The following is a 24,965-nucleotide window of genomic DNA, read 5'->3' as shown; positions in this document are numbered from 1 at the left end:
AGTCCAGGCTGCAGACTATGTCAGAAGGACCTCATTTGTGGTCTGATTTAAAATTTACTGAGCTAAGTGGGAAAATACCCCCTGAGCACACTGAGCTATCAGGCGCAAAGTCAATCAAAACAGTTAGCATGGACAAGTAATGAAATAAAATACTTAGGGCAATATTGATCAGGTTATGCTATTACCTAGGTCAGTGACATCCTTTCCCTTGGAGCACAGATCTATTTTCAGTGAGGAAATTAAAAAGTTGTGTAAATAGGTGTGCTGAGGAAGGGGATCCCAATCTTTTTTCCTCTCAGCAGCATCATCATGTCCCAAAGCTGGGCCATGTCACACGTTGTTTTGCAGCTGTTTGCCTTCCACCAAGTGACAGCTGTTACCATAATTCAAAGATCCCAATTAAGAGCTAGTAATTATAAAACAGTAATTATAGAACACCTTCTGGGACAGTTTGGTCCAGGGAGAAAATGGTGACAGGCAGGTAAGACACAAGTATCCCAGGAAGACATTAGTATCACTGGATAAGCTTACTGCTCTTAACCATCCTCTCTCACCCCAAGACAAGAGGACTTTTTATCAAAGTGAAGGATCAGCTAATGAAAGGGAATGCTCTTTTTTGCAAAAAACATGCAGTTTAGCTTGCGGAATGCATTGACACAGGAATCTTCCAGGCCAGGAATTTGGCAGGATATTAAATACATGTCTAAATAAATAAATAGGTGGCTAATAATACCTTTAAAAATTTGGTTTACATTTTTCCTTTTCAGTGCTTAAAAAACCCTGAGGAATAAATCTACCTGTGAACAGATTATTTTAGAACTGTTGCTTTGGAATTCACCACATGTTTCCTCTGAAGCATTTGATCACTATTAAGAGCAGGAAACTGGACTAAATTAATGTCTGGTCTGCCACAGAGCCACACTGTCCCCATTTACATACATGAAAGCCTGACCCAGAGAACTAGGGTCTGCCAGCTGTATTTGTATCCATAAACATACACCCAGAACACAGGAGAAAGAAGATCAGATCAAGAAAACAGATCTTTCCAGTGAGTAAGAAAATTGTCTTCTCAAAATTCAGATTGCCTGTCAAATAGCCCTGGTTCACATTCTAAAGAAAGCTGTCGCAAAAGAAATTAGCAGTGATCTTTGTCTTCATATTTCTTTCAGTCACTCTCTAATTTTTTAGTTTAAAATTCAGAACAGATTTTAAAAAATCCAATATTGTCATTTAACATACTTATGGATTCATATGATTACCATCTGAAATATAACATAAACTCATTAGGTCCTGGCCAGCAAGTGCAAACTTGCTGAAGAACTAATGCAGTTTACGCTTGATCAATTAGCGTTTCTTTAATGCAGCTTGCATTTCAATCAAAGAGTAAAGCACATGCGTATTAACCCACTATTAAGCCCTATTAGGATGTCTGTAAGAGCACACTGAGAGAAGCTAAGCCAAAACCCGCACACCTCAAAATGGAATGAGCATGTGCCTGCTTGTCTTCAAAACACTTCTCTCTGCATAAGCAAAGCAACATTTGCACATGCAGGTGAGGCCCCCACCACTTCCCAGAAGGGGCTCAAGCCGTTGGAAGCAGAAGAGTTTATAGGCTCTCTCAACAGAAAACTGGCTTACCCTCCACAGCTAGATCTCCATATGGGGGATCTTACAGAAGCAGCACACAGAGATCAGGGCAGCAGCCAAAATGAGTCCTATGGGCTCTCTGAAAGAACTGCAGCTACACATATTTCACAGTCATCTCTCCTGGGCTCTGCTGCGAGCATTTGTTTACAGGATCTGGCTTTCTGTTGACTGAAGTGATGGTAGGTGTTTCCTCTTGTTTTTAAACAGAGCTGATAATGTCAATTTCTGCATGCTGCATGTGCCCACTGAGGCTGGTAGTGTGTTACGTTGGTTATAACTATGTACAAAACCATAACCTACTGCTGCTTATAGCACAGCACAGCCTGACAGGATGGTTCATGTTCTGCAGGGAGATTGAGTACTTTCCACCTAACTCAATCCTCTAAGTTTAATTCAATTACAACAGTGGTAACCAAGCACAACTTCCACCCTTGACTTTTTTTTATGCTGTTAGTGATTGTAACATCCATGAAAGGGAGCAGCCTGGCAGGCCTGGAGACTTGAATGGTTTCATGTGCCACGAGGCAGAGAGTGTGAGCAAAGATAATGAAAGCTCCTCTGGGTGCAAACTTGGTGACACTTTATTTTAACGGAGACCAAAGTTCACAGACTGAGGATGCTCAGCACAATGGCCTGATTTTCAGATGGGCTGAGCATTTGCCTGCAAAGTCTGTGCTGATCCACTCTGGGCACTCCTTCTTGGTAGTAACATTTCAGAAAACAGCAGATTAAATGACTGGTGCACTTCACACCACAGTGACAAACATTTTTGACTGCAGCCCTGGACAAATTCAAAGAGAGATGTGTCAGGCTGCAGGGTAGGCTGGTTTTTGGCCCCCAGTAGCACAAACTTAAATTGCTTTGTTAGTGGTGGTTTTGTCCCTAAACTGCTTTGATGGAGACCAGTCTGAATGTTTCCAACATGGATCTGAATTCTTTTGGGGGACCTCAACAGTTTGCCAGCAGAGCGCCAAAAGATTTCATTGTACAGACTGATGCAAATTTATTTGCATACAGTGTCACGTAGGTCTCATCTGGCCCAAGACAAGTAACAGGGAGACAAATGCCCTCCTACTCTTTCAGTGTAATAATAGCAATATAACCGTTTTAGTATTGCAATGTGCACCTGAGAGAAGACATCTCTTAAAAGAACAGTGCAGTGAAAACATCTCCCTGAGTAACGTACGTCAGAAAGCCTGTACCCTCCCGTAACCTTCACAGAGGAGACAGAGAAATTAGAGATACAAGAGCTGCTGGAGGAAATACAGCCATTACCCTCACATGCACGCAGGCCACACTGATCACAGGAGGACAGTGGAGGGATATGACTGGGTACATTTTTTATTTGCTTTAAGAATCTGGGGCAGAAAAAACCTGGTTTTTAACCAATGAGCAGTGTAGATTATATTTCTGAAAGTATGACAGGTTAATTCCTGCTGTGGTTATACACAGATTATAGAAAAATGAATTAAAAGTCTGAACAAAGATATTTAAAAGCAGTATTTAAACTCTACCTAAAATATTCTTAAACCTCCATTAATATATGCTGGGCAGGAACACAGTCCCTAAAGGCTGCCATTTTAATTAGAAATCCAACAGGAAATGCTGCCTGGTGACAGGTATCAAGACAAAAATCCCCAGAGCTGTAGCCCAGGAGAAGGAGGAGATATGCACAGCTCTTTTAGTGGTATAGCATAATAATATTATAATAATCATAGTAGTAGTATATAATAACAGTTTGACAGGAATGTTGTACATTCAATCAAAATACAAAGATGTTATAAAAATGTGCTGCTGTCCCCTCTGACTCCAGCTGTGCCTCAGAGGTTGAGGCCTGCGGGCATCTCATCAAGTTCATAATGTAAAGGGAGTCCCCCTTCTTATTCACAGTATAGGGCTTTTCTGTTCTTGAAATGACCCTTCAAACTTTGACACCCTTTCTTTGCAGCAGACCTATACCATCAACCATCCAGAAAGCAGAAGATCTTAGTAAGTGCTTTTTAAAAGGCCACAACCCTCCACTGGGAGGTTTTTATCCTTTTTCCCTGCAAAGGAAGAGGCATTATATACTAGGGCCCTGTCTGTCAGCGCTGGAACAGACCCAGACACCACCACAGCACTGCAAGATGCTTGCAAAAAATTAACAAAGTCCTAATGAAATCTCTTCTTGTTGCATCACGTGATCTGAAAGTGTTTTATTTGTATTTCTTTCAAAAAGGCACATTGCAGGATAGAATTATTTAAATAAAACTACTTGCTTTGGCCCAATTTTTACTATTTTCCTTCTGAAATGGCTTTTCTGCTACATCTATTCAACTTTTCCTTTTAATTCTGATGGGAATGGGACCCACCACTTTCTCCTGATACACCATTCTCCTGGCCTGTGAGCCTGACTTCCTTCACACCTGTGTGCACAAAGAATAATTTCACCCACTTCAGTTGAAACTGCAACTGAACAAGGTCAAACCACATCAAATGTGGAGCTCAGTTGCTCCAGAATGCTCTCTTCAGCAGCAACCAGGATCAGCTAATTCAGATCAAGGCATAAGAAACTTCACATCAGGTACAGGGACAGTAACCCACCTCCTTGGAAGACTTCACCTGAATGTGTAATAATGAGAGATTGATTTAAACTTGGAAGCAGCAGTGTTTTTTAACCTTCCAAAGCTCTTGTCTACCTTGTAACTCTGGATATACTTACAGCTCACATAAACATCCAAACTGCCCTTGAATTGTGTTGTCTGTGGAAGAAGCTCCAATGTCCGAATACATGCTGTCTGAAAGAGTATTTCCTTGAATGCGTTTGGAATTTGCTACCTTCTCAATTTCATTGACTGCTCCGTTATCTTTGCTGAATATGGCAGGAAAAATATATTCAGTCTTCATCTTTTTCTAGCTCACATTACTTTACAGGCTTTTTCTTTTAATCTCTTCCCCTTTAAGGAAAGAGATTTCAAACTTCTCATTTATTCCAGGTTCTCAATCATCCTCATCGCTTTTCTCTGAATTCACTTTATTCTACAGCGTATAAGTAGCCCCACTAACTAGAATTGGGATCTTTTTATAATCAGTTATCCTATGATGGCCATTTATACTATTTTTAGTACTTGTCTGCATCCTGTGCTCCCCCAATGCCAGTTCTGGTTTTTTATCTCCTCCAGCAGAGAATCGGACAGTAAGAAAATATACAGAACTTCTATAAAGAAGCTATACTATGAAACATAAACAGAATTGCTTTAAGCATTCACATTTATTCTGTTTGGTTTCTTGTTCAGATTTAGAAGAAATTGAGTCTTTTAGGGGTTCCCTTCATAACATGCTCATTTCAACCTCTCCTGCCTTGCCCTCTATAGTCTGGATCATTGTTCAGCTTCTGCTGCATTGTCTGGCTTAATGATATTTCATTGCTGTGAAAGCCCCCATTTCAGCAATAGGAAAATTTGCCCCATCAGTGTAAGAAGAAATGGGCAGAAGAAATGACAGTAGCAATGCTGAAAAATTACCTGGGGAAATGAAGTACATAAAAATGACAGCATTAATCATTCTTTACAATCCCCTAGCAGCTCACTGCATGCTACCACAGCAGAGCCTCCCATGTCAATACCTCTGAGTATTTATTCAGAGAAATTAAGTCCTGGGTAGAATCTGCTTTACTTCTGTGACTGACTGGGCCTTCCAAGAACTACATCTACACTGACTGTGTCTACAAAGGCTACAGACTATGTACATAGAGGCTATATCTACACTGGAAAGCAAGAATAGACTCCAAGCAAGCAATGGGTATGTATATGGAGCCAGCCTCCTGGCGCATGCTTTTCCATCCTTAGCAGGGGCTGTAGCCCTGGTTCAAAGTATCAACAGTGAATTTAGGAGGGCTGGGTACCTCAGGGTGTCTGCTCCTGGGTGGTGTGCAGCCTCAGTCACACTTCATCTCTCCAGACTACATGAATGAGAGCTGTGCAAAAGGGCAGAAAATACTCATGCCCTCCACCTTGGAAAAAGTAAGGCTATGGTGTAGTCCATGTCTGGACATGTGCTTGTACAGATGCAGTGCAGATACTAGACAAGCTGGGACTCAAGAATTGGTTCTGACCCATGCTAAAGTAACAGCAGGAATCAAGAAAGGCTAACATTGCCTTTTATCCCCCAAAAAGAGCACTAACGGAATGGTAAAACTGCAACAGGAGAGCAGGCCATGCTGTAAGATGGGATGAGGAAGGGAACAGTGCAGCACCTCAGTGGTTGCATTTACTATAATGAGTGTCTTTTCCATGAGCACTTCTAACCTAAGGCAGAATTGTTATTGTCAGCGGTGATTATAAATGAAACCGGATCCCTGACCCCATAAAGCTTTGGCAAAGCAAGAAACGTGAATCAGGACACAAGCGTGTCAGGCAGAAGATGTAGATACCAGCAGCAGCTGCAACGTATGGGATCAGGCAAGGAGAACCAGCAGGGCAAGGGACAGGAAGAATCCTAGACAACGATGAAGTACTACTTTCAGAAAGCTTTAGCACTAGGACCAAATGTGTGTTTATGTAGCTTCCCCCTCCACAATGTGAACAGGGAGTTAAATTGCAGGCAAGGAGTTCTGCTAGAGCAACACAGGGTAAGATACAGTTGGGCTGTCTTGAAACCCAACTTCAGGCAAACTGACCCCTTCTCAGACTGCTGTCATCTCCGCAGCCTGAGAAGGGGTGGTGGGATGCCTCAAAAAGACAAAGGTTACACTGTGCATGGGATGAAGCAAATGCATGGCATCAAACTTGATGTCTTAAGATTTCAAAGCCTGAGTGGGAAAACCAGGTATGAGCCTGCTCCGTCAGTTTAGGGCTTATCATGAATTCAGAACCATGGGATCTGATTTCCCAGTTCCGTGTCTGATACAGTTGAAATCTCACAAAACAAGATTTTGCCTCCTTTCATTAAACTTACAAGAATATCTGTTGGGTTCACAGCACCATCATAGTTCAGACTTTTGTGCACATGGTGGGCAGCTAGCAAGACAGGGGAATTGCAGTGACATTCCTCTTCGTGACCACCTACAAACTGGCAACTTCCTCAAGAGAATTTGCTCTGAAGCATGCAGATGGGTGTGGGCACTCTGAAGAACAGTAAAAAAATTAATCTGAGGGATCAAATATTTCACAACCCCCAGTGGGAAGACTGAAAATGGAAGGGAGTCAGGAACAGATGTCTGATATCCCAGTTATTAGTTTGGATCTCCCTAAAACCCCAGGCACCTCAATCTCTGGAAGGGTTAGACTGGTGCCCTAATTTTTAACAAATGATTGGTATTTGAATCTGAGCTATGTAACTCCCCCTACCACAGAGACAAGAAATGATCTGTCAGGATTTCGTTATAGATCCCATCTCTCATATGTAGACTAAATATCATGGAGGATGCAAACGCTTCTGACAAGTCTAATGAGAAAGAGCTTGGCAATTGTCTCTTCTTCAGATCTGCTGCATGTCAAGTTGAGAAGTTGAGGGGGAAAGTGTTGAGGATCATTAGGGATGAGGTGAGAGGTATGGAGCAGAATGTATTGAGATGCAATTACAGAAAACCCTAAATTGAACATCAAGGGAAAATACTGATTGTAAGGATCTTTTAGCTGCATTACTTTGCTAATGGAAACGTAGGAAGCCACATCATTTAGGGCACCAGAAAACAGGGCTGATATGGAGTACAGGAGGCTTCTGTGAGCAGCTGTGATTGCATCTGGATGTGCCCAACCCAGCCTCTCTTCACTCTGATTCAGTACACCCAAGGTGACCTGTCAAACTCTTGTTATTGCAAATGACATAAAGGCAAGACCAGCAGTGACAGCCATGGACAGGACAGGACAGCCACAAAGACAAGCGTCTGGCCAGTATGTCCCATCACCCTCCAGCAAGCCAGCTGGCCTTTGCTAAGTTGTCAGCCCTGTACACACAAATATACCCATGTACGCAAGATGAAAGGATGTCTCCACTATAACTGATGACCACAGATGACCTCCAGCTGCCACCGCTCCAGGAATCAAGATCTCTCCCTGGTCAGCCTGTGAACTGGCTGACATTGCTCTCCTGTAATTACCAGCTGTGGGGAGCTTAGCCCTTCGCACCTGGCTTCAAGTCTTTCCAGCAGTAAGCAGAAAAGTGCACAGCTTGCTGTCCTGCTCCCAGGAGGCTGCGGACCAAGGACTTGGAGCACTATGCTGCCCTTGCAGTCAAGCCTCCCAGCCAGCCACCTGGTCTGCCACATTTTCTAGGCTTTCAAGACAGTTATGTGCTAACCCCCCTCACATGGTTATGTCCCAAGCTTGTTTCCCCACCGCCACCCTGGCTTGCTCCTGGCCCTTTCTCCTGCCACTTTCCGGATGCCAGTGCTGGCATCTGGAGTTGGCAGCTGCCTCCCATCCATCAGCACATCTCTTTTCTGTGCCAGCTGTCAATTAAGCTGGCGCATCAGTGCAACCTTACCACCTTCCCGGCTCCAAAAAGCAACCCACAGTGCACTGAACTGCCAGGCTCAGAGGCAAGGAGCTGGTTGTAGCTGTCAGACAGGGTAAGCTCTGGACCATTTGCAAACAAGTGATGGGAGCAAGAAGCCACTGTGTGGGGCGCTGATGCCCAGACCTCATGCTGAGGAAATGACTTGTCTGGAACAAAATATGCTCTCTCCAATATGCTCCATCCCTTTTAGCTTGGTCTTTCTACTTCAGTCACTGTGGAAATATCCTCTCCTGCCTCTTCTACTTAAAAGATCTCTCCACAGAATAGTTTCTCCCTGCTTCCAAAACAGAACAGGAAGTATTGGGGTGGTGTCCTACAGCTCACATCTTCCCCAGGAAGGAGGGAACACATGCAGGCAACTTTTCCTCCAAACGATCAGAAAAAATTGCTAGCTAATCAAAACAGGCACTGCTTCGCTCAAATGACTGATTGTAGTACTGGCTTTTCTTCCCTCCCTCACCCCCATTAGCTGATCAGGGTCAAATGCTGGGCTCTGAGGCTGCTTTCCCTCTGTCCGCTGCTGCTGCTGGCCAGAGGCTGCAGGGGTAGGGAAGGAAAGGCTGAAATGAGCAGCACATCCTGCAGTTGGCAATGGCTTAGGCTGGGGCAACATTTATCAGGCAAGGAAATAGCAGAGCAGTCAAACACTTCCACTCTCAGGAGCTTGCTGCATTTGTAGAACACAGTGGTAGGTTTGCTTGAATACAAAGAGCAGGGAACACAAAGCAGTACAAGCCTCCACCGGGGCTATGCAAACCTCGCTGAGGCCCATGGCTTTTCAGTGGGGGTATGATCCTGCCCTGACATGTGAGGTCTCCCCTTCGTGGTGCTATTGATACCCAGCCTAGAGCAAAGTCAGCAGAGATACATATGCATTTTTCTGCAACGCTAGTGAATCTTTAAGGGGAGGAGGGATGCCTCTCCCATGACCGTGCCTGACTGGTTTAGCAGATGCACTGCTGCAGACAGTCTAGGAGGGAGGTCCAGAGAGCTTCCTCTTCTCAGCAGCCGATGGAAAGCTGCTGCCAGCTGCTGCAGGTCTCCAGTCAGCACTCTGTGCAGCACGTCCACATCTGAAGGCTGCAGATAAGGGGAGAGTGTTTTGTGATAAGGTTCCTTTTAAAAGAACCATCTACTGTAGGAGCTTGCGGCATGCAGTGTCTCAGAAAGGGGGGAGGAGAGAGAGGGTAAAGGCCAGAGGAACATGTTCCAGTCTGGCTCCAGACCTCTAGTCTGCATTCCCAGCACTCACAGTGAGCCAGGGTGGAAACTTAAGGGACTTTTTCCATCTTCCTAAAGTGGGCTGTGTTCTTCCTTCCCTGCCAGCTGCTACGACGACCTTGGAGAGGGCAAGTAGAGGGGCAAAAAGTCTGTATATGAGAAGCATCAACATCATGTGCTTTTATCTAATCTCCAGCAATGTTATGGCTATGGGTCATGAGAGAAACTCCAGGAAGGATTCCTCAAGTTCCCCTGAAGCATAGCTGCACTCTACACACATACACTCATGGGGCGCACTGTTTTAGGCAGCAAAGCAAGATGGAGCAGCATCTGTTCACTGCTACATGCTGGCCTCTCCTCCTCATAGTGGATATGAGATCGATCTCTCCTTTTGCTTTCCATGATGGAGAAACCAATCTCTTGCCCCTGGCAACAGCAGAGACCAGCTCTCCACTTTCTGTCCCACTTGCTCTCTGTGGGCCAAGGCAGAGTCAGACCCTAGCTAAGCATGGCAATCTACTGCATTGGAAAGTAATCCATCCCCTGCACAGTATACAAGACAATGCTGCAAGATGAACATCTCAAAAAAAGTGACAAGGTATGGCTGCTTGACACATGGAAAATTTTATCTGACAACAGCCCTTGAAGATCAAACAGACAATTCTGTGCCAGGACAGACTACATGATGCAGCAGGCCTTCCCCATCTCTCATTTCTACTACCTCATTTCACAGAAGCGCTCCTCATTTTGCCTTCCTCCCACCCTGCCAGCCTTCTTCGATATTTCTTTCACATTCCAGAGGGTCTGCATTATGCTGCAGACAAAAAACAAACATGTCTTTCAAGTCTGAAGGGAAGACAGCTGAAAGGAAAAGTTCTTACCTACCCTTCCTCACAGCTACAAGCTTGATTTATCAACTGAAAAAGGCAGTTGGTTGGATGTCTGTGCATCCTGGCAGGGAACAGACATTTGAAGAAGCGCTCGGAGTGCAGAGGAGCAAGGCTCACCCACAGGCCAGGCCTGTAGGGAGGGGGAAGAGTCTGCTGGAGAAGGCACAATCAACCTGAATCACACGTATTTTTTTCCTCTCTCCACCTGTATGCAAATGACAGCCCTTTTTAACCTTTCTGTGCATGAAAGAGTAATATGGAAATAGAGAGGAAGGTGATCAGCATAAGCTCCCTATGACTCATTAGTGGCTCCACTTTGCATCTCCCATGGATGCTCTAGCACAAGGCAGGGATGGAGATATAGGGAGAGCGAAGAAGTGCTGGGCTCATGTGATACCTGAAGTTTACCAGTGCATTACAACACATTTACACAAACCCACCAGAATATTCCCTTCCAGCCGTGGTGGTACTGCCAGCATGCAGGGAGCCCTGGGAGGTATGCAGCTGGCTAGGCTTTCTCTAGATGGTCCCTTCAGATATCCCTGTGGCATGTAAGGGCAGGTAAGGGCTATGATAAGGCTCTGCCAGCCAAACCGTTTGTCAGGGCTGCTCCCAAACTTTTCTGACCTCTGTGATGTGCTGTAACAACTTTCTACTGTAGCAGAGGCACAGTTCCCCTGACCAACAACCACTCGTGTTTTTCATGGAAGATTTGTAAGTGTGGTGAATTTAGGGGGATGCTGCACCCTTCTAGCACTGAAAGGGAGGAGCCTTCTCACTGACAGTCACTCTGACATGTCTCATCTCCCCTAGGTACACCCTGCTACTTGCAGAAACCAGTTAGAGCTGAGCCCAGTAGACAGGAAGTATTTTGGGTGCTAGTGATAAGAGGATGACTGCAAGTTATTTATCTGTTCAGGACCTTTAATTGGTGATCATTGCTGGGCCCTGACAGAAGTCTCTGGACTTTGGCTGCACCAAGGTTAAATAATTAACTACACAATTTCATCTTAATTCTTTGTAGCGTCTGAAAAGCCAGGCACTCTGTTGGGATAAAGTAGAATTAGTGGATGTTTGGGTGATGCATACTGGAGAGGAGTCTAATCAACCCTATTCGAGGGACAGCCTCTCCAAATTGGGCTACGCTGAGACATGGCAAATCAAGAGGAATTAACACCTGGCAGTTTGCTGGGTGAAAAAAAAAAAACTATAAATGGGGGGGGACGGGGACGGGGACGGGGACCAAACACAGCTGCTGTCTTAACTGGTCTCCACCCCCTCCAGGGACTTGAGGAAGAGTAGGCCTGTCAGCTGCTTTAAGGGACATTATCCTCACAGTTTCTTCCCAGTGTTTACAATGAAGGACTGCTGCTGCTTGTTTGATTGCTTGTCACTGCCAGCACAGAGAGAGGTTCTCTCAAAGTTCACCCTCCACAGGCTCCACCATATGAGTGGAGCCAGACCTAAAGTGATCCTACACAAGGGCAGACTCCCAGCTGCTCTCTCGGGTATGGCTCTGTGCCCGCCCCAGCACTGGGCAGTGTTTTGCAGAACGACTTCTCCCTGAGCTCGCTGCCCACAGTGTTACTGCCCTCTCCCCCACTAGTACTGCACCAAGTCCCTTCTTTTCCAATTTGTTTCTAGCCATCTTCAGCTCCTGGCCCACACCTGACTCACTCCTCACCTCAGGATTTCCCCTCAGATCAGGCTCTTCCTACTCCAAATCCATTTACACACTGCACAGATCATCATACTTTCTTGATGATCCATCCTGGCTGGATCCAAACCTGAGAAACATACTCCCCAAATTTCTCCTTTCCTAACCCTCAGGGATCAAAGACACAGAGTAACCATGATACCATCCTCTTCTATGCTCATCTGCCTTGATGATCCCAAGTCAGCAGCTCAAGGGAGAGGATATTAATACATCACAGAATAATGAAAAGCCACATGGAACAGTAGGGTGTGCTAAAATAAAGATATATATCCCACACTGGGTTAGGTTTCTGTTTCTAGAGAAGAGTAGGAACAGCATCCCACCAGCCCTGGGGGCAGGACCTGCCAAAGTGTACCTAGCAGAAAACTGTATGTTTATATCATATCTCCATGGGATTGCTCAGGGTCTATGTTGGAGCAGATCCCAGGCCTAACGGCACCTCAGAAGTGTGAATGAACTGCAGCTGTTTAAGACCTGTGAGGTGACTACATTATTACCTTCGTTTTATGGAAAGGAGCATTGTGGGACTACAGTCATGCGGCTTATCCCAAGCACAGAAGGAAGCTAGAATAGTAATTCTGGTGTTTCTGTTTTCAGATCACATCTCTTACTTTCTTTTTCCAGCTGTCACGAAAGGCAGGATGTTTCCCATGATCAGGCCCCCCCTGATTTCTGGCTCCTCCCTCATAAACACTGGATGAGCAAAAGGCAAAGATAAAATCACCAGCAGTTCAGCAGTTCAGCCTGCTACATGGCTATGCCAAAGTACATAGGGCCACCATTGCTATTTTACATTATCAGGGGAAACAGATTTCTCTTTAGATTAAAAAGCCGAAGTCCACAGTCCTCATTCCCCTTTCCCTCTGTATATGCACACATATACCCTTGCATTCTGCCCTTGACCAACCAGATCGTGTAGAGAACCACTGAGGCAAGAACTGAGAGCGCTGCATGGCCCAGGCTCCTCTGCAGCTGACCCAGCTCAGCACACTGCACAGTGTGTGGCTGGCTGCCACCATCCGTCCCTCTGATGCTGCAGTGCATCCAACAGCAGCACTGCTGAGTCACATACTGTGACTTGCTCGGGGAGCCTTGGGGCAGGCTGGGGCTGCTCTGCTCTTTGGGACCGTTGTGCCACCCATCCACTAAGAGAAGCTTGAAACAAGGGGCCCCAATGAAATGTTCTTCTTAACTTTCGTGATAAAAAACCCAGTCACAGGGCATGGATATGGGGAGGGGGAGAGGTATAACTCACATATACCTGAAAGAATCAAAAAAAGAAAGCACTTACTTTTTTGAACGTAAGCGAATCACAATGGGTAAGGTGGCCTGCACAGTGTGGTGCAACACACTTCAGGAAGTGCCAGGGGTAGGGGAGGAGGCATATTAATGAAAAGCAGGGCAGTTACCATACTCTTTCCAATTTTATGGCAGACTCTTGTTGAGGAACTTCTGGACAGACATTATCCAGCTCACAGCTCTGGCAGCTGCTGTTCTGCAAGACTTGCTTAGGAAGGGAAGACGCAAAGGAGGAATAGTTACCAAATTATCCCTGACCGTGTTGGAATTAAGCAGGTGGCAGATGCTGAAGGAGCACAGAACAGGGGACACACATTCCCTGGAATGAAAACCTGGGGTGAAGATCAGCACTGTCAACAGCACTTTAGAGCTCTTCCCTGGTGAAGTGCTGCTTGAATGAAATGAATAAAAAGGTTCTTGTACTGAAGTCATATAAGTACTTCCAAGTCCTTTTCCAAGAAGACAGTAAGGAAAATTTGGCCATATATTGCAAAGAGATTTCAGAAACATTTTTCATTCTAATGTGAATCTGGGAATATGGAAATTGCCTCACCCTCTCCTCTAGCCCTTGGGATATTCCTGCTTAATCAAAACTGGGAGAGGGAGGAGTTCAAGTAGAGAAAGCTTAAAAATATGCATTCTTATGAGAGAAGCAAGAATAATGTATCATCTCTCAGCCCTGAAAAAGTTTGCACATTGATTTCTGCTTCATAAAAATGAGGTTAAGTTGAATGCATTAAGCTGGCAAACTGGATAATTGCATGTCCTGAAACTGTCTTTGAAACAGCTCTTTTTGCAGTGGTGCTCAGAAAATAACTTCATCAATAAGGCCCTTGCCCATTAAACCTTCACTTCTCTCTGTGCCTTGCTCAGGAGTGAAGCTTGTTCTTCCTGAGAAAGACTTCATCCTCCTTTCACCTCAAACTAGTAGGGAAAGTAAGGCTGTTTTGCATTACATTAGCAACGTTCTCAGGGCTCGGGCTTTCCAGCTCTGGTTCCCCACACACAGTGTATTGCATAAAGGCTGGCAACTTTTTCTCTAGAGTGGAAGTGAGAACTGCTCAGAGGCAAAGCTTGGCCTCGGGTTTTGCTGCCCTGTGGAAGAGCGTTCCTTCTTTCCCCAGCCTTTCTCATGCAGCCCTGCTGGCAGGATGGGTCCTGACCTTTCTGCACGGCTGACATTACCCTATCCCTCTTCCAAAGTGCACAGAACCTTTGAGAACAAGAGCTTGCCTTCAGCTACCTTGTTTGCATGGCAATGCATATGAATTCTTCAACTCACAGTATTATCTAGCGGTGGTGCTGGAGCCTGAGGTCTGAACACTGCACGCCATCCCAGTTAGTGAGCTTTGCCTGGGAGAGGGATTCAGGCTTCTGCTCTGCCTTGAGCTCCACACCACAACAGCACTTGCCACAGGGTGTTGTGTCTACAGACCATGAAGTGTACGGATAATTGGTTGTTCTCTCTCACCAGCCCTATCCACTTACTAGAATAAAATGGACTGGGTAGGTACCCATTACTGTGGATTCCTCTGGTGTGCAGTGGTGCCTCAGAGTGCTCACCAGCTTCGAGGGGGGAGACAAGCAAAGCAAAACAGACAGAAGAAACCACACACATATCTGAAGAACTCCAGATACAGATTAATTTCCAGAATCTAAACCCTTAATGATGCCAGTGACTGGGGTATTTTTCTCTTCCTACCGCAGAGATTTGCTCTCCCTTTTGCTCCAGCAGAAGCAGCTGTTCAGGTCCCCATCTGGCACTTCCCCTTGCTCAGTGACTGGCTCAGAGCCCATGAGGATGCTCTGTGGGGAGATGAAGTAACTGATTTCAGTCTCTCTTGGCAAAAAGCAACTCCATGGTGGCATGCTCCTCCTTACACTCCAGATTCCCCTTTTCTTCCTCCCCCACTAACCAACTTGATTTTTTTCCCATGGTCCTATTTGGGCCAAGGTCCTGCTTTATTCACACAACTTATGGATTTGGTACATTCCTTTCCAACTCTGTCTTTCTAAATACAAAAAAGTGAGGCGAGGAAATGTTGGTCTCTTCAGCTACCTCATTAAAGTTTTTCACTTGATATGAATGCAATCAATAGTGCCTTCCTGGAAGAAGCTTCAATGAGAGGAGCAATTAATTTGCTAACACTTGCAAAGGGTAATGTGCCTTAGACACAGTGGCCTTTGTATAGGGCGAGTTTGGCAGATCATGATTCTCATACTGCTAAAAGACAAGAACACATCGGGCACTGGATCAGCAAGCCAAATGGTAACAGGAATCTCCCTCTGAATGGTTTCAAAAGCTGTATTGGCTGTCCCTAACATCAGCACTATACATGCGTATGTTACATACAGACCATATGACCTATTAACACAAGGGTGTGCAGGCTGGTTAGGGCACACACACAGCCTGAGGTGTTCAATTCCAGCTCCAGAGAGGGCACAGCCCTTTCAGGCTGGCCTTCACAGTGCTTCTTCTATGGGGCACAGTCCTACTGAGGTGTGAATCTGTGTTCCCACACATCTACAGGAACTGGGTGCTGCCCTTGCTGGTTCCCGAGCTCACAGGCTTTTTCTATGATTTAGAAGGCTCCTGGAAGTTTTCCTTAAGCTTTGCAATCAGCGTACGGGGTTGTCAAGACACCTCTTCCTGTTACAAACACACTTGATGTAGGTCACAACTCATATGTCACCTATACAACAGCAACACAGCAGGCTGTGTCAATATGCTGAGGGCCCAGGGTTCCTACATTGCTGCAGCTGGAGCATGCCCCATCAACAAAGTGTATAGCCTCCACGGTATTAAATTTAACAAAATGACACTGATTGCAGGAGGAATCCTCATGCCAGACTCCAGCATTTCTCCTTTGAGGACCCTCTGTTATTGTAACACAACAGCAATAATAAAGCCTGCCAGACATCCCCCCTCCAAAAACAATAGCATGAAGAAAAATGACAGGCAGCTGGCAAGATAAGGGCACTGAGCTGCAGGCAGCTGGTACTGGCAGAAAAACAGAGAGATGTGAGCTCCCCAAGAGAAAGGCAAACTTACCAGTGTCCAGTGAAGGGACACGTAAGGAGTAGGCTAGGAGGAGTCTGAGGGAAGAGGAAAATGAAAGGCTGGAGCAGCAACCAGCTATCACAGTCGTTAGAGATCATTAGGAGATCAGCCTGTCTCTTTTGAAAACCTTTATAATTCCATTCCAGCATAAAACCCAGACTGACAGCCCTTGTGACACAGAGAACCAGGGGCTGGGCACAGGCAAGACCCTCTTATTAACATGCCTTAAACCCTAGCCAGTGGGGACTCCACCTCAGGTGTGTGGGGGAATTTAACCCCATTGCTGCTGCCAGAGGGAGCCTGAGGCTTACCCGGGCCAGTCCCCCAGATGATTCTGTCACACAGGCACCTGTGTACTAAGAACAGATCAGAGAAAAAACATCCATGAGACAGCAACTGACCTTCACTTGCTACAAGCTGGATCTGAACTACTGACCTAGAGACAAATGGCTCTGTGCCCTAATCCCAGCCCCTCAAGCCATCTATTCCCCCTATCATACCATCCTGTTGACAGAAGACACATTAAGCACTGCCAGAAGGTGACTGTAAAAAAACATAAAAGGCTTTTTCCTTTTTACGGCAAACTCCAAACTCTGGAGCTGTGCAGCTATTCAAATATTTGCCTGGCTCCTTATAATTCATTATAACCCATTTTTTCTGATACTGTCTTTGAAACTGTATTCCCATTGCCCAGGTGGGAATCTTAATTTGAATTACAGCAGTAGAACTTCCTGCTAAAGCAGAATTCCACCAAAAAACTTTTTTAGATTTCTTTCTCCTGAAACAGGGCAGGGGATGGATCACTAGCTGCCCACGGGCAAGTGAGGGAAAATGCAATGTCTGCACAGGAATGGAGAACATCTGTTTCCTTCTGTTGTCTGTCATCCCTCTGCAAGTATGTGCTGCATAGGTGAGCACAGTTCAATGTAAAAAGCTGTGGTAAAATCTTGAACAACCTTCTAATATGGCAACAAGAGGTTTTTGCCATCAACTTCAGTGTGGCCAGGATTTTTACTAAAAAGGGAAAGATGCTTGCGTTTTGGGTCACTGTGCAGTGAGAATGAAAATCACTGTAACTTGCATTATGATTCCAATAAGCTCCTGTAATGACATTAAAGACAAATGCATACTAATGCCGCCTTCAGAAATGAGGTAATGCAAATTTAGGAAGAAATCCAGCCCATTCCCCACCCCCACCCATCCCACCACCACAATACCAGTATTGAGTCTGATTTTACTCAAGGGTGGTCAGAGGTTTTAATCAGTTACTCTCAGGGGTCTGCCTTGCTGTTTAACATGACAGAATTGCAAAACATATTGATAAAAAATCTGCTAAGCTATTTTGAACTGCTTATGGAATGGGACCCTGCTGTGCTACTTGAGAACAATCGTTTTGCCCAGCTCCTCCCCTCTCAGGATCCAGTTATGGATTTGGCCTCACATTACATCCCCCAGGCTACTAGCCATGTTATTTTAATTTAATTTAAGGAAGGCTACAAATAGGTCAAACAAAAAGGGAATTAGCTGTTCAAATCAAAATGAAAATCAATTGGGAACCATATTCTCATGGTCTTTGGAAGCCCTCTCCTAGTCTTTCCACATAAACCCTCTAGCCTTTGAATCAATTTTCTGAATATCTCTGAATCTTCTTAAAAGTGATGTCATCTTTCAGATGATGTAATCTGTGCCCAGTAAAAGACCTGAGAAGATACATTCCCTCCATTCTAAAACTTCTATGTGATATGGAAACTCAAGGGAAGAGAAGGACAGCATTCAGAGTAGTTTCCAAGTTTTCACTGACATAATAGTTTCAAAATCACCAAATTGTCCTTTTCTTCAGGTTTCAGCTGCAAAAATTGAAAACTATAATTTTTTTTCTAACAAAAATCTGATAAAATCCTCTCACAATAATTTTATCATTGTGATGTATATCAATACCAGTTAGTTCCTTTCTTTCCCATCATAATCCCTCACATAGATTCTGAAATCAAAATATTTTTGTTATCTTAGCCTATGTGCTATTTGGAAATCAATTTATAGGAGCAGGATTTTACTGTTGTCGCAAAAAATGTTCCTTGTTCATAAGTCAAAATAGTTTGATCTTAAATATAGGTCACTGCTTCCTAGCATGGGGGTAGATGCTGTGCATAAAATAGGGAAAGCTCAGCAAATTGCTGGGGGGGGAGGGGGGGGGGGGGGGGGGGGCGAGAATCAATCATTTTTGCCTAGCAAAACATAAATAAATTGGTTTTTTCCTAACTCACAATCTGAACTGCATTGGTTCAATTTGATTGAGTATGTGGGTTACACAGTATTATTCTGCTTTTATTCTTTCTGCTGGGTGACCTTGGGATAAGGTTTGTAGGATGTTAATGTTCAGTCTGCTTTCTCTGAACACCTTCTCAGACAGCAGTGTGAAGGCCCAGCCCCTGACTCTGAGAGTCACAATGTGCCTCCACCACGTTCACACAGTTAAGAATCACTGGCCAATCCAGATACCCTGAAGATCTATTGGAGTGGTTCAAAGGCCAAGACGACGAGCGCTTCCCGGTGTATGAACAAGGCATGGCTGGAGTATCCATGTTTGTTCTAACCCTGGCAGTACAGCTTCAGATACAGACCATGCCAGCCCTCCTGGATCTCTGCTTATGGACTGGTAACTACCAGACACTGAAGTCTGTAAGATAATATTCAGGCAAGCTAGGCTCGAACCAGTGCGTGTGTGCCTTCCTGTATTGCAATCAAGCTTCCTACTGCAGGGTAGATATGGCAGACACTTCAAAAAGACTCTATTTATATTCTGCCCTACTGGTAAATTCATTCGTTGGACCACTCATGCAAAATGGATAATGCAAATGAAACTGCTACATTTGGAATTAAGCTTATTTTTGTACTCCAGTGAACATGAGTTCATTAGATTGTTTTTCTTCTTGTTTCTTTTTTCTTTAGGTTGTTTGCCCGGCTGTAGTCCCCAATGCACTTGTTTCAGGTCTGGAGGAGGATGCCAGAGTAGTCTGCGGCTGAGCCAGAATGATGCAGGCACTTCAAACCACTGGCTCTCAAGCCCACAGACTCATGACTAGCATTGATCTGGAACTGATGAGTGGCTGGCTGTTTTACAGCACTGCAGCCTTAGAGAAGGCTGCTCTCTCCTCACTGCAGGGTGAGTGATGAATTCATGCAGAGCATGGGCAATTGCAGGGGAAGAAATGAAGAGGCTCGCTGTGAACTCAGGAAGTGACCACTTATCCCTGCACTCACTCAGTTACACTAATGCACAAATGTAGTGTTCATCTAGGAGTCAGAGTAAGTAGAATCTCTGTGTACACTGGGTGCCCCTCTCCTCCTCATGCAGGACCCAGAGCCTCAGCACTAGTTACAAGCAAGGCAGCAAGTCACTGCATAAACTCACTACAAGTGAGTGGGATGCTCTACCCAGACACAACACAGCATGCTCCCTCTCTGACTAGTCCACCCACCTCTGTTAACTCTGCCTCAGATGGCCCTACATTCCTGTAGTTCACACACAAATTCTTCTTCAGTGGACCAGTGTGCCCTACTCACACGTCTTTTTTAGCTTATCTGGTCATATACAAAGAGCCTAAGAGAAGGATACTACCCAGCAGATGAGACATAGGGTGGGATAGTGTAGTGGAGCAAAGGAAAACAGAAGTCTTCAGCAACCCAACAGCTGTCCTCCTTTAACTCTGCACAGCAACCTACCCCTTGCATACATCCAGAGTAAGTCTAGAACACTGCTCCATCCTACAGGAATTACCACTTCCAGATCACCCCTGCTGACCTGTGCAGTGAGGAAAGATTAATGTGAAATTTCAGAGATGGATCATCTGTAGGCACTTCAGAGTAAGAGGAAGAACTGTCAGTGTGGTTCCCAAGGAGCACAACTGTTTACTCCTGCGCAAAGATGGAGAAGCACTTCTCATCCCTGTCTCCTTGTTGCTTTGTAGCACACACTGCACCAATGACAAGGGATCACCCCTTTGCTTTGCTTCCCTCCCCCATGTGAGAAGGTGGAAAACCTCCCAGTATCACACTCTCTCCAGGAAACAGCTGCTTGGGTCGAGCCCTGTTTGAAAAAAAGACTATAGTGTTTGGTCTGCTGGGCTCTGCAATGCATAACAGAGTCTGCATTGCAGTCTCCAACTGCAATCCAGCACCATCTGTCCCTTCCACTTGCAGCACTGCATCACTCCAGGGAGTCTGTTCTTCAGGGGGTATCCAGAGAGTGCCTCGCTGTGCTGTCCCCCGATACCCGTGACAGCCAGTAGAAGGGAAAAATGCCCCACCAATTTGTATTGTGAGACTGAAACTAGAAATGGCTGCTCAGTGAAACTGCATGAGAAGCAAGACAGGAAAAGGGTGCCGATTTGCTTTCATTTCATGATTTTTTTAAGACACATTCAGTACAATCAACAGCAAATATTCTTAAATCCTCTTCAACCACCTTAAAGTCAAGGAGCAGAGACAAGCAGGCACGGAGCTCTGCACTGCTGTGGCTACATGTAAATTTATACAAAGGAGCTACTTTAACAACAGCCTAAGCCACCAACTTGCCTTCCCTGAGCGTTCTCGGATTAGAGGACAGAGAAGCAATGCAACCATGGGACAGCACAACAGACCAGGAGATATGTCATTGCTCTACTCAGTGTCTGACTTACTGAGTCACACCAGGAAGACACTTTTGCTTTATTTATCTCCATCTCTGTATGCACGTCCTGCCTGCTGGTGCTATGAGGCAAATTAACCTAGTAATGAATTCTTCAGGTCTGTAGCTGTCTCTCCATATACACCTGTACAACACCTTGCACAATGTCATCCCAAACTTCAACAAGGCATTAAGCTCTGCTCTAAGTGAAGCATTCACAAATTATAACACCACAAAGATGAAGCCTGAAATTTGTAAAGTATGCACCAGTGCTCTCCCTCTGAGTCTGTGATGCTAGCAGGAGGAAATGGTTCAGCTCTCTCATGAATTAGTGTTCTGACAGCTCGGTGCAATCTAGCCATGACTTGCATGGCTGCTTTCCCTTTGCATTCCCAGGAGCACACTCTGCATTAGATTAGGCTCTGCATCAGGCTCTGCTCCACAGCAGAAGAGAAGGTATGGGGAAGAAGATAAAACTGCCTTGATCAGCTTTCCTTGTCCTGAAAATATACTCCTGACATGTGGAGAAGGATGCAGGGAACACTCTCTCTGCTTTGGACAGCATAAAGACAGGAAAAAATAACTCATTCTCCAGCTACTTGTAAGGTTGTGACTTCATTCACATCATGCCTGACAACTCACCCTGCATACTGGAACTCCCCTGGGAACAGCCAGGGTCCAGGGGCAGTGACGCTCTTGCTTTTCACCAGACTTTTATGTCTTTAAACAGACCCTATTTGTCTGCATATTGCTCTCCTTTCCTCTTCCCCTTAACTTTGTGTCAGAGAATTTAAAAAAAATATTCAAGCCATTTATTCAAAAGATAAGCATGTAAAAGAAGCTGCTTGGATAAACAAATGCCACAGGCTGTGCAAATCAGCTGCCTATAGATCTTTCCTCTGAGCTGTTTCTGGACCTTTTGGGGCTCTGAGAGGGCAAGATCACGCTGTCTGGCTAACTGCTCCACTCACAGGCAGCTCTGTAACTACACACTTCTTGCAGGGGTCCCACCTGTACTTACTCTCCTCCCAGCCCATGCATCATCTCCACAGATTATATATATTATGATCGTGAAGCAGATAGTACAGTCTCTCAAGTGACTAAGTAACAATATGCTGAAGGCCCTCTCAGGAACCTACTAAAAGCAAAGCATTAGACAGTCTCAAGACACAATTCTTTAGCATTCACACTGGCATAAAGTAGGAGAATAGGCATTCAAAGAAAGCACTTTTGTGTAATACCAGCATAAGTGGAGAAAAGATTTAGGATGCAAGTGCATCACAGCCTCTGCTCACCTCCTCCCACTGATGAATGTAGCGGATGAGCCGGGAGAGCCGCAGAAGCCGCAGGAGGCTGAGGATCTTAGTGAAGCGCACGATGCGCAGTGCCCGAGCTGTCTTGTACACCTCAGAATCAATACGGGTTTCAACAATCAGGAAGATATAGTCCACGGGGATGGAGGAGATAAAATCCACCACAAACCAGCTCTTCAGGTACTTCATCTTGATCCTCTGTGGGTCTAGGATGATCTCTGTGTTGTCCTCCACCACAATGCCTGTTCGGAAGTTGAGGACAAGGTCGATGAGGAAGAACGTGTCTGAAACCACATTGAAGACAATCCATGGGGTAGTGTTTTCATCCTTGAAGAAAGTGATGCCCACAGGGATGATGATCAGGTTCCCTACCATCAGGAGCAGCATGGTCAAATCCCAATAAAACCTGGACAGCAAGACAGAGACACATGAGATCAGCTATAAAGTGGGAGATCAGGGAGCCCAGGTCAACAGAATTAACGTGCTTTATACATCTCTACTGTCATTCATTCCCTATGCTCTGCTAGTCTGCCTGATGCACTTAAGAGTACACAAGCAGCTAATTAAGTGCTCAATATCAAAGGAACACTCATCTTCCGGCTTAAAGGGTCCAGAAAGGAATGGAGTACACAGCCGGAAATGCCTACTCGAAAACTTCAACTGGGACTTGAGAGCCACCCAAGAAGAGACTAATAGTTACTGTTGCAGTTACTGTTAGGCTAAGAGAGAGAGAGAACAAGTATTTGGAAGGCCTCAGAGTTCATATGCCATTTGGGGTTAAAATCATCAGGCTTGCTCCTACTGTCTGATCCTCCTTTAGAAGCAGCTAGCACTGATAGCATTGGGATCAGGATGGAACTGGAGACCATCCTGTGATATACAGTGCTCAGTTCTGATTTCTTGCTGAGCCAAGCTTACGCTGAACCTGGACTTTAGGAGTTCAGTCTACACTCTATAGACTCCTATGTTGTACAGAAATAATCAATAAAGCTTGGAGTCACATGCCTGGAAATATCTATTTCATTTCTAAAGTAAGCAACTACAACATTTAACTAACGTTCCATGAAGCACAGTCTCTAAGAAGCTTATCTTCACTTTAGCGGCAAGTCAATATTATCCAGCGGACCTTACAGTAACACTCATTTTTGGTTTTGAAGACACACACAGTCTGAATATAGTTCCTAAATTATTTGTTTGGGATTTTTTTAAAGATTTTCCCCAGTTATTACTGTAAGAGATACACAATCACACAATGTTGCCACAACTCACCCAGAGTGAGGACTAAAAACTTCTCTTGAGTTTCACAGTTTGCAGATGAATCTCACAAAGGAGTCTCACTGCCCAACACAGTGGTGCTCTGGTCCCCTCTCCAAATGTTTCACAGGTAGAGATGCCGATGTATTGTAGTTTCACATTGCCAAGATTTCATCAGCTCTACATTGTATACTGCAGGGCAGTACTATAATATTGTGAGGTATCATAAATAACTTGTATTAAGATGCACTTGTCACAGCGAATGAGCAAAATACACAGAGCAAACCCATTATCAGGTCTGGTTGCTTAAACGTGAAGATGAAACATACACAAAGCTGCAGTGGTTCTCCCAGTCACTCACGCAAATTAGCATGATGTTTATTATATTATTATTAACCTCTTGAGTACCAAATAAGCCTAACTTCCTAGACCATAAAAAAGGCAACAGAAAGTTAACACAAGCAAGAGACTTGAGCCCTCCTTTAAAGCAATCGTCTCAATAGCAGTGAAGTCAATCAAGTGACTCTAGATTTACAATGATGCAATGAAGGAAACTGTTGGGTTTGCTGAAGGAGGACACGGACATGCTGCTCTATCTGTATGACAGATTACAGCCAAAATCAGTGAAAATTTTTAGGAGAAACAGATTTGCCTTAAAGATCCTAAAAATCTAGGTTAGGAAAGAGTTATTCAGCCGAAGTCTGGGCCTTGGACCAGTCTGAGCTGCTGCAGAACAGTATCACTCTATAGTGAGGCAACTGCACCAATTTGTTAAACTCTCAGCAGGAAAACAAAAAAGGCTGAATATGCCTTAAAAGCCTTCTCTGTATAGATTCTCTCTCCTTTTTAAGAACATAACGTTTTAAAGCACCTAAAAGCATGTTTAAGATTCCAGCTAATACACATGTATAGAAAGGGTCACAAACCAGCAGCACACCAGCAATTTTCAAAAACATTCAGCAGAGGCTGATGGGAACTGACTTCGGTATAAGTAAAGTTATCCACTAATGAGGTTTCTAAAAATGTCATCAACTATCTCTTTTGTGCTCTCGAGGTGCCATGGCCCTGCAGGCAAGTAGCACACGATCCTTCACTTAGTAAAAGGTACAGTTGGTGCTGGTAGACACTCAGCAACAAGATTTGTCCATGTGCTTCTAAGATCAAGGCTGTGTCACACAGTAATACGTGTTAATACTGTAAAAATCCATGTTGTGGTCTTCCTTATTAAGGGCCTGAGATGATGCTGCAACTTTCCTAGTCAATTAATATAGATAATCGCACAATAGCAGGAAGTCTGGAAGCAGTGTGTGTATTATTACCGAAAATAATAACCCCCCAGCCATCTTTAATTTGCCTTAGGGGATACAGAAGGAGATACACACAAAGAAAATTATTTTTC

At 44.8% G+C, this 24,965-nt stretch overlaps 1 protein-coding gene across 1 annotated transcript in view; it reads right to left on the bottom strand.

Annotated features, from left to right (window-relative positions):
- LOC130153008 (potassium/sodium hyperpolarization-activated cyclic nucleotide-gated channel 4-like) overlaps positions 1–24,965 on the bottom strand; it is a 72,226-nt gene that overhangs the window by 19,259 nt on the left and 28,002 nt on the right. Inside the window, exon 2 of the mRNA XM_056347399.1 lies at positions 22,295–22,718. Within this exon, the coding sequence (XP_056203374.1) occupies positions 22,295–22,718 (424 nt within the window). The remainder of the gene's footprint in view (positions 1–22,294; positions 22,719–24,965) is intronic.

Source organism: Falco biarmicus, chromosome 7 (assembly GCF_023638135.1).
Source record: "Falco biarmicus isolate bFalBia1 chromosome 7, bFalBia1.pri, whole genome shotgun sequence".
Classification (NCBI taxonomy): domain Eukaryota; kingdom Metazoa; phylum Chordata; class Aves; order Falconiformes; family Falconidae; genus Falco; species Falco biarmicus.
This window is presented reverse-complemented; position numbering and strand designations above follow the sequence as displayed.